Genomic DNA, 15,000 nt, shown 5'->3' on the forward strand with positions numbered 1-15,000 from the left:
ATTCACCCTTGTATATATTCCTTGCACTGGTATCTTTTCTTTTTTCTTCTTATTTTGTAGTATATTATTTATTACACAACGTTTACCATGTACCTTTTTACATATTCATACATTGTAGTCATTTTATATATTTGATGTTCTCAAATAGATGTCCTATTATTATAACACGTGACCATAAATAATTATGTCATATATATATATATATTTTATTTTTCATCGTAGGTTTTCAGTGCATGATTAGATGCTTCAATACGCACATAATTATTTGTATCATTAAAAGCATGTTTGTAATTTTAAACGAAGATGAATATAAATATGCCCTGTCAGAAATTCTTAGTTCTGCACTTATTAATGATAAATGTATGTATATGAGAATAAAAAAACATGATATGGATTATTTTAAAAAAAAAATTATATTTTTTATGAAAAAATATATAATTAATAAAAAATTTTTAATAGCAGAAGATCATTATAACATTGTGAAGAAAAATAAAAATGGAAATAATAAAAATAGAAATGGTCATAATAATATTTATAGGGTATACCATATTCATAAAATAAATGAATTTTATAATTGCTATTATATAAGTACGTTACATTTATCAGAATATTTTGAAAATAATGGCATATGTCTTAAAGATATGACTTATAATAATGATATGTGTAATGATTACATTCTATTAAATAATAATATATCTCAAGATACAAATAAACAGGAGGATATGAATTATGAGAAAGGTGTTAATAAAAATATAAATAATAAATATTATAATAATAATAATAATAATAAAAATAATAATAGTAATGACAACAATAATCAATCGAATAGAGAACCACAAAGTAATAATAAGGAACAGAATAAACAAAATAATATACTACAAAATAAGAAGAAAAAAGAAAAGATACCAGTGCAAGGAATATATACAAGGGTGAATACTGTGAATATAGGTTATAATATAAAAAATGCTATATCACAAATATTTAAATATAAACATAAATATAATGAATATTTAAATTATGGTATATTATGTGAATTAAAAATATTATATGAATTAAATATAATAGATTTATTATTTTTATTAGATGTAGAAGATATAATGAAACGATATCATTTGAAATATGAAATCAATGAAATTTATTTATCTCTTCATATTAAAGAACTAATACAGAATTTATATGTATTAAATAATATTAATCATTTAAATTATCTTTTATTCTTTAACCCTATACATATAAGTAAAATAAATAATAACATACTTATAGAAATACCTATGGAATCAGCACTCAAAGTATTATGCCCAAATATGTTTATATCATCATATAGTAAAAGTAATATATTGAATGTTGATAAATATGACATCTGTTTAATAGACAAAAGTGATAAGGACAATGTGTCTTCCATATATGAGACGACACAAAGCAAAAAAAGAACTTTTGACAAGAACAAAAAAAAAGAGACAACCACCAAAGGGGAGACCATAACAAGTAAAAATATAACCACAAAGGATAACATAAAAAACAAACATATAACCACAAAGGATAACATAACAAGCAAACATATAACCACCAACGATGTAATTACAAAACAAAATATTAGAACCAACGATGTAATTACAAAACAAAATATTAGAACCATTCTGATGAACAGCATAAAGCTGCCACCCTTAAGCAGCAAATCCGAAACGATCCGTATTATCTACTTAAGTTGTCTTAGCTCAAATAAAATATTCTTGAAAAATATAAATATGTGTTACGATGTTGTGGTATTTATAAAAATATTAAGAGACTTAGGATTTCCTATTATTTTCAAGGATAAAAAAATAGATGAATATGTAAATAATATAATTAATGTTCAAAAAAAAAGATATTTAGAAGAAAAAAAAAAAATTAAAGATGAAAAACTTTTAAAGAATGCAAAAAATATTAATAATTCATTTAATAAATGCACCATTGAAAATTTATTTTGTATAAAAAGAAAAAGTTATATAGAAGATATTTCAGAAATGAAGTGTAAAAAAATGTGTAAAGAAAAAAAAAACAAAAATAAAAATACTATTTGTAATAATAAATATAGAAACAAAAAAAAAAAAAAAAAAAAATTGTTTGAATATACAAAAAAAGATGAAAAAAATATAGAAGAAATAAGTGAAGATCATGATAATACAGCTTGTATTGAGCATTCTTCATTATCTTATTTCTTTTTAAAAAAAGAAAAAAACATAATTATAATTAAAGGGAATATAGAAAACAGTACTACATTATTTAAAAAATTTGTTTTCAAAAAGAAAATTATATTAAATGTTTATAATTGTGGAACAGTTTGTCGTTTTATATTACCACTCTTATGTTTATATATATGTAAACAAAATATAAAAGCTAATGAAGAAAATAAACAAAAAATTAAATCAATAATATTAAAAGGATGTAAACAAATGGAAAGTGTACGTATCATACATCCTCTCATAAAAGTTATAAGAAAATGTTTCAAATATATAAAAATAAAATATTTAAAAAAAATATATTATTTACCTATACATATATCAATTAAAAAAAAAAAAAACATATTAAATATGAAACATGATGATATATTCATAACCAAAAAAATTTATGTAGATAATTATTATTCAAGTCAATTTATTTCATCATTACTTTTAATATCTCCTTTTTCAAATAATAACACAAAAATATGTTTAAATTATCAACGTGCATATAAAGAAAATATAATCAACAAGGATTATAAAAAAAAAAAAAAAAAAAAAAATTACATTAATAGTAATAATAATATTAAATATAAAATTAGGTATATACATAATATATCTGACCAGAAAGAAAAAAAAAAAATTACATTCTTTAAAAAATATATGATAAATAATGAACGTGATTTAAATAAACTAATTATTCCTCATCATTTAAAACAGGGTAGCATTATGGCTAAGAAAAATATACATACAAATAAAAGTAATAATAAAAATAATATAAAAAATAAAAAAAAAAATAATTTGAATAACCAAACATATGTGCAACATAATCTCCCATGTGATTATACCTTTTACAAAAAAATAAAGAATCAAAAAAAAAAACAATGTGGGTTATTTAATACTACGTCTAAAGCATTCATAGATATGACGTTGTGTGTCATGAGGACGTGGGGAGTAAATATAAAGGTTAGTCATAAAGGAATATATTATATAAAAAAAAAAAACATGTATGAGTTATATAAAGAAATAAAAAATAATACTACAAATGATGATGATAATAATAATAATAATAATAATATTAATAATAATAATAGTAAGAGTGACATATATATTAATCCCGCTAATCACAATGAACATCCTTTTAAAAATACGACAAACAATGCACCCTCTTCAAATATTCTCAAAAAAGATATCCAGAATCAAAATAAACTAAGTAGAAACAAAATCGTTACAAATTTACTTCAGGGGGATAATAAAAAAGAAGGAAATAATATGATAAAAAAAAATGATGTTGTGACTAAAGGTACTTCTAAAGGTACTTCTAAAGGTACTTCTGAATGTATGAGAAAAAGGATAAATATTGTAGAGGAAACAAAAAAGAATAAATTATATAAACAAAACAAAGAATGTTTAACAAAGGATCTAAAAATAAACTTAAAAAAGAATGGAAAAACAAATAGATACTATTATTATCATATTAATAACGATTTTGGATTATATTTTTATTTCATTGTAGGTTTTATAATTAAAAAAGAAAATTGTATGATCACCTTAAAATTAGATATTAATAATTTAAATGTTAAATATAAAGGAAATAATATTTACAAAATAAAAAGTGTCATGTATCAAGAAGATATATATAATTATTATCTTCTTAATATTCTTTTATTAGTTGGAGTAAAGATATATATAAAAAAACATAAGAAATTAAATAATTATAGTAAATATAATATAAATTATAATAATGTAATACGTTCTAAAAATAAATCTAATAAATTATATATGGTTCATTTTATAACATCTAACATTTGTATTAACAAAAAAGAGTTATTAAGACCATTTTATAAAATCCAAAAAAAAAGAGAAAAAAAAAAAAAAATATATATTATAAATGAAAGTGGAAAAAAGAATATAATAGAATCTAGAAATAATATGGTTTCAAATAATTTGCAAGAAAAAAATATGGTTAGACCCACTTTATTATGTAACATGTCATGTAATAATAATATATCACCTTTATTTATATCAATGAATGAATACAATAAAATAAAAAGTAATAATTATATAGAACAAATTTTAAATAATTATAAAATAAAATATAATATTTATGAAAAAATTTATATAAAATATGAAATGAATGAGAATCATATATTAAGTTTCAAAATTGTTATAGATGCAGAATCTTTTTCAGATGATTTTATTTCCATATGTATTTTATTTAGTTATTTCTTAATATATAATTTAAATCATAATATAATATTTAAAATCAAAAACATACATAATCAAAATATTAAAGAATCAACTAGAATATATCATGTAGTCTATATATTAAAATTATTTTTTCATAACTTATTATTTATTTCTTGTACTGATAATAGTATATATATAACTAAAATTTTACATCATATACAAAATATACATTTTTATAGATATAAAAAAAATAAACAAACAAACAATATAATAAATACAGACAAAAATATAATTACAAATAATAACAATATATATACAAATTCTATTCATAAAAAATATGAAAAAATCCAGACCTTTTGTAATGATTCAAAATATATTGTAAATAATATGCAATCTTTATATCTATATGTAGATACACAAAATGATCATCGAATTATTTTTATGGTAACCATTTTGTCTCTTATTTTTAAAAATATTATAATTAATAAATGTGATCATATACAAAAAAGTTTCCCTTTATTCTATCACTATGCAAAAAAATATCTACAAATATATGTGCAAAATGGATCTAATGAATTTATTAATACTTATAATTTTCACGGTGTTAACAATATTAATTTGTTATACTGTAAAAAAAAAAAATCTCCTCAGAAGGGGTCTACGCCAAATGAGGAGAATAAAAGTTGGCAAACAAAAGAGAGTGATATAATAAAAGAGATGGATACACCAAAAGAGAGTGATATAATAAAAGAGAGTGACATGTCAAAAGAAAGTGACATGTCAAAAGAGAGTGATATAATAAAACAAAATGATAATGTGGAACATATGAACACAATAATAGAAGAGGATAAAATAAAAATTGCTAAATATACAGAATCTATTAAATATAATAATAATACATGTGATTCTGAATCCATTTCAGTATCTACATCTGTTTTATCTTTTGAATATGCTAATGAATCATCTGATAATTGTATGAATAACTTAAATAAAGAAAATATGGAAACAAACAATGTAATTATAACAAAAAATAATAATAAAAATAATAATAAAAATAATAATAATAGTAGTAATTGTAGTAGTAGTATTATTGCCAATGTTGAAGAAGATAAAAAAAATTATAAAAAGAATTATAAAAAGAATTATAAAAAGAATTATAAAAAGAATTATAAAAAGAATTATAAAAAGAATTATAAAAAAAATGTATTGCACAAAATATTTATATCATGCTTCAACTTGTTCTCTTCTAAGAAGAAAAAAAAAATAAATAAACACAACAATGAGAAGAAAGAAAAAAAATGTAATACACGTCACAGAGGAAACCCCCAAATGAAGAACAAATTTGTTTTCATAAAATCTACACCTTATGTTTTAAGACATTCTAATTATAATAGAAATTTGAAAGATTTATACTGTATAAAAGAAATAAAAGATATAAAAGAAATAAAAGATATAAAAGAAATAAAAGATATAAAAGAAATAAAAGATATAAAAGAAACTTTTCATAGTACATATGAAAGTCATAATATAAAGGAAAAAATTGATATACACAATGGAAACAAAAACGATCATAATAATATAGATAATAAACCAAATGAACATAAAGAAGAAATATATACTTCTAAACAATATACAGATGAAAAAATATGTAAGAAATTACAAAAATATTTATATTTTAAAAGAAAAAGATATATTATATCTACAATATATATGCATTATAAAAGAAAAAGAAAAAAAGACACAAGTAAGAAGAACATACAAAAAGAAGAAGAAAAGAAAAAAAAACAATTATCATATAATATATATTCGAAAGGTAATAGTATAATAGATAATCATATAAAATATAATAATATTATAGATATATATAAAAGGAATAATTTTATTTATAAAGATGATAATTATAGAAGGACATATACATATGATGAAATCTTAGAAAATAATATAAATATATCTTATTTAATAAAACAAATAAATATTTTGAATGTTACTATAATATGTGGTATGAGAAATGTGGGGAAAACATTCCTTAGTAAAAAAATAAAAAATAGCATAGTTATTGATATAGATGAATATATATTAAAAGAAGAAATTAAGTTTGATAAATTATCTATATCAGATTTTAGATATTATGAATATATAACATTTATTTCTTCTTTATATCTAGCTTTTTATATATTAACATTTGATCAGAATGTGCCAATACCTAAGCATAAAAATGGAGATACAATAAAACATGTGGATATAAAGAATGAAAAAATAAAATGGGCAAATGATAACAAAAAAGTAGGTCTTCATAATCACATGAACAATAATAATAATAATAATAATTATTATTATAGTGATAACTATAATTGTTTAGTTGAGAATAAAGATAAAGAACCTACTAGGAACAAAAACAAAATTGTCAAAAAAGTATCCTTTTCAGATGTATGCGAAATATATGTAGATGATCCAAACTTTGAAAATAAATATTATGATGAAAATATATTTTATACATATACATACAAAGGCATAACATTTTATAACAAAAAAATAAATGATCTGTTTTGTAAATTAAAAAAAAAATATATAGAAGAAAAAAAAAATGGAGAACAACGTATGAACAATATTACAATTGTATTAGGAGGTGGAATTATTGAATTTGATAAATCCAAAGAAGTATTAAAAAAATTAAAAAATGTTATTTTAATTAAAAGAAATAAAGATGAAATATATGATATATGTATAAATGATAATATAAAACCTAAATTAAATGGTAATATAAAAGATATTATAAATAGAAGAACTATATTATATAATAAATTATCGAATGCTTTTCATTTTATTATACCTTCAGAAGATATGATAAATAAATATATAAGACATGATGAATATAATAAATATGTAAATAGAAATGAATTAATAGTATATAGCTTTTTAAGCTTTTTTAATTATCCTTTTTTTAAAAAAGTATTAATAAGTAATGTAATAGTAAATCATCGATCTGGTAATAATAATAATAATAATAAGAAGAAGGAGGATTATATTAATCATTATATAAATAATTATATTAATAATTATATGGATGATTATAATAATAATTATATTAATAATTATAATTGTAACAATCATACCATTTTTAATAATAATTATCGTGTCCTATATATCAATCTAAATAACCTCAGATATTTTCCATATATGAATTTATTAAACAATAATTATGATATTATACATATAAAAATATATAAATATGAACAAATAAAATTATTGCAGCTAGCTATTTTTCTTATAAGATCTTGTACATGCAAAGAATATAAAATTATTGTAAAATTATATCCTCAATATTTCTTTTCATATAAAGAATATATTATAAAAAAAAAGAAACATAAAAAGAAAAATAATAAGAACTATGGATTTGATAATTATATATGCGAAAATATACTACATATATTTTATAAATATAAAATAAATATATTTGAATTAGATAATAATTTTTTAAAAGTAGCCAAAAAAATATTATCATATAAAAAGGAAAATATATTTTTCATTATCTCCAAAAAAGAAAAAATAGTAAATGAATTAAATATACAAAATCATTTAAATAAATTAAATATATGCCAAGCTGATATTATTAAATTATCACATCATTATAAAATATCTTCAACAAAATATAATCTCTTAGAACATATTTTATTTAAATTTTATATTCATAAAATGAAGCAACCCATAAATAGATTAACATTTGAAAAACTTATCCACAATAATGATAAGAATCAACAAACTCATATTTTATATTATAATGTTATTGACAAATATTTATTTTACTTTCTATATAATAACATAACACATCTGCCTTACAATAAACATTTCTTATCTACAATCAAAAAAAAAAATAAAACACACGCACATTTGCTTAATATTAAACACGATCATGAAAATGAAACGAAAAATATTCAAAATGAATATTCTTACACACACTCTTTTTATTATAACAAAGTAAAGCCTATTATGTTCTTTACGACCATACAAAATGTCGAACAAAAAAAATGACCATGAAAAGGGATATTATTAAAATATTCTCACAAATTAAATATATTAATAATTTCGATAATGTCACAAATTAAATATATTAATCATTTTAATATTGTCACAAATTAAATATATTAATCATTTCGATAATGCCATAAAATATATTGATCATTTCAATATTGTCAAGAAAAAAGGGCAGGAGGTGTAAACACAAAATAATATACCGAGACTTTTTATTTAGAATCCGTAAAAAATTATAAATATTATGATGAACGAACACTTTGAAAAATAAAAGTATTCATAAAAAAAAAATAACATTTATACATATAGATAAATTATTATAAACACATAATAATATATATATTATATATGTATGTGCCTCTTATATTCAATATTTTCCTTTTTTTTTTTAAATTAAAAAAAAAAAAAAAAAGTTATATAAAAATAAATAAATATATATATATATATATATATATGTATAAATTAACAAAAAATTTGTGAGTTACAAAAAAAAAAAAAAAAATTTGGTTTATTTTTTCAAGTTGGCAAAATATTCCATATGAATTTTAAAAAAATTAAAAAAAAAAAATTTTTTTTTTTTCCTTCTTCGTGACAAGTATAATAATTCAAATGACATAATATATATATATATATATATATATACATATACATATATACCTTTTTAGGTTATTGAAAAGTTAAACATATCATTATAATTTAATTCATTAAAATGTGCAAACATATTATATATATGCATATTTTGTACACCTGGTTGTTGAAGAATATGATTTTTTCCTTGTAATGATTGATATAGATATGAATAAAAATTATCCTTTGAGTTATTATTTTCATTTGATATGATTTGATCACTTTGTTTATTATCTACATTTATATTATAATGATCATAAAGAATATTACTTTTAATTTGTTCTTGTTCATTTTGTTTTATATTACATGTTGTTAATTTTTCATCATCATTAAATAACATATTTTTATTTATATCTAATACTACATGTTGATTATTTTCAGAAAGTGAAAATTGTTTGGAATTTTTTTTTGCATATTTATTTAAAACTTTAATAGTTTTTTTAAGAACATGTTTACAATCATAAATTTTAAATTCTTTGAATAAATTAACAATATTATGAATATCATTTAATTGATAATATATATTTTTTCCTGTTATTATTTCAAACAAAAAATTAAATAAATTAATATAAAATTTTATATCTCTTTCATTTTCTATAGATTTTATATGATACCAAAAATATAATCCAAAATTTTTAAATTTCCATTTCTTAAAAATTATACCTATTGCTTTAATTGTATTTAATAAAAATATTTTTATTTCATAACTTGTAAAAATTAATTTCTCATTTTGTTTTATTTCACTCTTCCCATGTTTATTATCTAAACATAAAACTCTTTTCTTTTTATATTTATGTATATAATTAATTTTGTTACAACTATTATAAGAAATACAATTATTTGTATTCACATCTACCACCTTATTATTATTATTATCATTATTATTATTATTATTAATATTGTTATTTATATTGCTTATATTTGTTGTATCTTTTATATTCATAACATCCTTCATGTTATTATTCATCTTAATCATCATATCGTTCATATTATTTTTTATTGATGGTCCGTTTCTTTTTCCTATAAATTTATTTAGATATTTTAATTTCACCATATTCTTATTATTTCTTATCAAATTTTTAAGAAAATTATATTTTTCTTCACTAATTTTTTTTGGAGACCCCATGTTTTGATCATTCTCTTTTTTAGACACTTTTTTCATTGTCACTTTATTACAACTTGGATTTATGTTTATATTATTCATACTATTCATACTATTCATATTATTCATATTATTCATATTATTCATACTATTCATATTATTCATACTATTCATACTAATCATATTATTCATACTATTCATACTATTCATATTATTAATATTGTTATTGTTCAGATCTGACGATACTATCGATAATTTATTCACACCTTCTTCTTCATCCATACTATTCAATTTCATCACATTATTATTAAGATCAATGTTATTTTTCTTTATCTTATTATTCACAATATTAATATAATTATTTTCATCCTTTTCCACATTATAAATATTCATTTTATTTATATCATATTCTCTATCGTTTGACAAATCTGTCGACACATTCTTATTTATTATAACATTATTTATTATCTTACTTTTATCATTATCATTATAATTTATCATATAATTATTATTATTGTTGTTGTTATTATTCAACATGTTTCTTCCTATATTTATATTTTGCATTTCATCTGAAAGTAATATATTATCATGCTTTCCTAAAAAAATATCATTCATATTTTTTTTTTTTTTTATACCTCCCACATCAGTTATACTTGTAAGAGAATACTTCCTTTTATTATCATCAAGATTATTCAAATATTGAATATTTTCTTGTATATATTTTAAGTATTTTACATTCTTATTTAGACTTTCAGAGGTGTCACTTTTGCCACATATACTAAATTTCTTTTGTATATCACTATTATTTTTTACTTGTGCATTTAAGTTATATATATCATTATTATTGTTTAATAATTTTAGTGTATTTATATTGCTTACATTATTTATATAATTCATGTTGTTTATATTATTCATGTTTATATTATTCATGTTGTTAATATTATGCATATTGTTTATATTATTCAAGGTATTTATTTTATTCACACTGTTTATATTATTCACATTGTTTATATTATTCACATTGTTTATATTATTCACATTGTTTATATTATTCATACTGATTAATCCTTCAGAAGAGGCTGTGTTTACACCTGACATGTTCATATTACTCGTTGTGCTCATATTTGGCATGCTAGCCATTTTATTCATAAGACTAAACCTTCCCTTAGAATTTGGAAATGTGTTCAACGTTTTTAATTTTTGAACATTACTCAATGATCTTTTTTGTTGTATCTCATTACCATGTATCAAATGAATAGGTTTATTTTTATTTATTAAGACTGACAAATCATTTATGCTTTTCATATTTTTTAAACTAAACATATTTACAATGTTTTTATTTTCACTGTTTGGAATATGGTTTCTTAGGTTGTCCACATTATCCTTCTTATTAAATTTAATGTTTAATGCATGAGCATTATTTAAGGAGATATTATTTCTTATATAATTATTATTATTATTTACAACACTGTTGTTATTTACAACACTGTTGTTATTTACAACATTGTTGTTATTTACAACATTGTTGTTATTTATATAGTTGTTGTTATTTATATAATTATTGTTATTATTTACAACGTGGTTATTATTATTTGCCACGTTTGCCATGTCCCTTTTAATATAATTTTCATGGGTTATATTATATGAAGAGACATTATTCAATACGTCAATATTTTTTGGCATGTGCATATACATATTTCCTTGTTTATAAATATCTAAAATGTTTGTAGTAGATCGTATTGTGCTTTCTCCTAATTTTATAAGGAAATTATTTTTGTTACCATTCTGAGAATTCACAAAATATTTACCACTTAAAATATTACTACTACTATTGCTATTACTATTACTGTTATTATTATTATTATTATTACTGTTATTATTACTATTACTGTTATTATTACTATTATTACTATTATTGTTATTATTATTATTATTGTTGTGGTGATGGTGTTGATAGTTATCAGTATTATAATCCATCTTATTTATAATTAAGGGGTTGCTCATGTTCATACTTTTACTTCCAGACACTGACCTGTTTATATTAGTAATAATATTATTCGTCACAACCCTATTCATATTATTAAGCATACTACTAGATATATTATTTGTCATACTACTAGATATATTATTTGTCATACTACTAGATATATTATTTGTCATACTACTAGATATATTATTTGTCATACTACTAGATATATTATTTGTCATACTACTAGATATATTATTTGTCATACTACTAGATATATTATTTGTCATACTACTTGATATATTATTTGTCATACTACTTGATATATTATTTGTCATACTACTTGATATATTATTTGTCATACTACTTGACATACCACTTGACATACCACTTTGCATACCACTTGAAATATTATTTGTCATATTACTTGTTATATTTCTATTTACAATCAGATTATTATTACTCTTACTTCTCACACTTTTTAGAAACAACAAACTATCATGATTATTTTTCTTTGAATTTACGTCCCCATCATTTTTTAAAAAACTGACTGCCTTATTATATAATTGAATATTCCTCATATTTTTATCATATGGTTTAAATATATGTGTATTATTTTTTTGTGGCACCATGTTGGTATTAAATATATTATTATTGTTTGAATATTTAATATTACCATTTATAATTGTATTATCGTTTTTTTTTGTTCTTACTATATTTTCATCGAAAATATTATCAGTACTACAAAGGTTATTAATATTGTCACAATGGTAATTATTATTATTATTAATATTATTAATATTATTAATATTATTATTATTAATATTATTATTATTATTAATATTATTATTATTAATATTATTAATATTATTATTATTATTATTAATATTATTATTAATATTATTATTGTTGTTGTTATTATCTTGTCGTATTCTACCTGTTTGTTTATCAAAAAATTTCAAATATTCTTTTTCTTCACTTTTATTTTCAATATGACAACCATAAGATATTTCATCTGTAGTTGTTGACAACGAATCAGTTGTAAAAATTTCATATTTTGATTTAACTAAATCTTTTTTTTTATCATCAATAATATTTGTTGTTTCAATATCATTCACATTCATAATATATTTACTATATTCTAAACTGTCGTATGGATTTTCTTTTTTATAATAATATGGATTTACATCTTTTAATATTTTTACTTGTATATTACCATCTTGCTGCATTGTCTATAAAAATGCTTTCTTTTTAAATCATACGACTTAATGATATCGTTGCAATAAATAAAGAAATAAACAAAATGATATTATATATATATATATATATATATATTTTTATTTATTTATTTCTTTATTTATTTTTTTTTTTTTTTTTTTTTTTTGCTTAACAATTTTGAAATATTTAATAATATTACATATATATATTATTATATTTTAAAATTATTTTTTATATGTCTATATATTCATATATGACATACAATTTTTTTATATTATAATAAACATATATATAAATTATATACATATATATATATATATATATATAATATATACATATATATGTGTATACTTTTTATCTCATTTTATTTTATGTCATATATATATATTTTAAACATAAAATCATAATAATATCTAAAATATAAATATTAAAAATATAAGATAAAAAATAAAAAACACATATAAAATAATATATATGTTTTTAATTACAACCATATGAATAATATGTAAAGAAAAATTTAAATAAGACATAAAAAAAAAATGTTGCCTCATCACAATATTTTATATATATATAATATAATAAATACTAACAAAAAAAAAAAAAAAATATATATATATATATATATATATATATATAAAACAGAAGAGTACAATATATACATATATTAAATAATATAAATGATTATGAATAAAAAATATACAAACATCTTGTAATATATGGATGTAAATATATTTATATATATATATGTGGTGTTATAGATACACATAATATATTACATATATATTAGTGATATAGATATACAATTAAAAATAATATATATCTAAATTTATATATTTTTTATTTTTTTTCCCCACATATATTTTCAATTTCTTTAATTATTATTATTTTTTTATCATTAGGATATATTTTTAATAATTAAGAAATATATAGGAAAAAAAATATATACATATATATTTTTATATATATATTATATTATTATATATACTGAAGGGTATTATATATCACCTATATATATATATATATGTATATTTTTATAGGGGGGTTCACTATATATATATATATATATATAATATATATTTATATGGGCCTCTCTGCTTCTTTTCTTCTTTTTTTTTTTTTTTTCTTTTTTAAATAATAAATATAATTATATTATATTCCTGTTCACAAAATTTTTTTTTTTTTTTTTTTTATATTTTAGTATTTTCAAATTTTCTTATTTAAAAAAAAAAGAAAAAAATTAATCTAATGAAAAATATTAAAATAAATGTCAAAATATTATAAAAAAAGAGTAATTTTTTTAAAAAAGTTTAAAAAAATTTTTAATTTTTTTTATATTCATTTTGATATGCGTCAAGGACTTCTCTTCTATTTCTTTTAACCTAGCATGTTCTCTCTCTCATGCAATTTAAATTTTTTTTTTTTTTTTTTTTTTAATGTATCCATATAAAATATATATTTATGATTTATCGATTCTTTTTTTTTTCCCTATATATTTAATATATATATATATTAACATATTTATATATATAATTATTTATTTATATTCTATGAAGAATATTAAAATGAAATAAAGAAATCAAAACATATAAATAATAATAAAATATGTATATTTATATGGATATGATATTTTTTTATGGACAAGGACAAAATAAAAAAAAAAAAAATAAATA

At 18.6% G+C, this 15,000-nt stretch overlaps 2 protein-coding genes across 2 annotated transcripts; one reads left to right on the plus strand and one right to left on the minus strand.

The window, feature by feature from the left end:
* Window positions 1-233: 233 nt before the first annotated feature.
* PGSY75_0206300 (putative pentafunctional AROM polypeptide) lies at window positions 234-8,417 on the plus strand (the record flags this gene model as incomplete). Its single annotated transcript, XM_018783731.1, has 1 exon — window positions 234-8,417. The coding sequence occupies one exon, from the start codon at window positions 234-236 to the stop codon at window positions 8,415-8,417; it is 8,184 nt and encodes a 2,727-aa protein (XP_018643721.1).
* A 661-nt stretch (window positions 8,418-9,078) lies between these two features.
* On the minus strand, window positions 9,079-13,341 carry PGSY75_0206500 (hypothetical protein; the record flags this gene model as incomplete). Its single annotated transcript, XM_018783732.1, has 1 exon — window positions 9,079-13,341. The coding sequence occupies one exon, from the start codon at window positions 13,339-13,341 to the stop codon at window positions 9,079-9,081; it is 4,263 nt and encodes a 1,420-aa protein (XP_018643722.1).
* Window positions 13,342-15,000: the final 1,659 nt, after the last annotated feature.

This window comes from Plasmodium gaboni, chromosome 2 (genome assembly GCF_001602025.1).
Source record: "Plasmodium gaboni strain SY75 chromosome 2, whole genome shotgun sequence".
NCBI lineage: Eukaryota > Apicomplexa > Aconoidasida > Haemosporida > Plasmodiidae > Plasmodium > Plasmodium gaboni.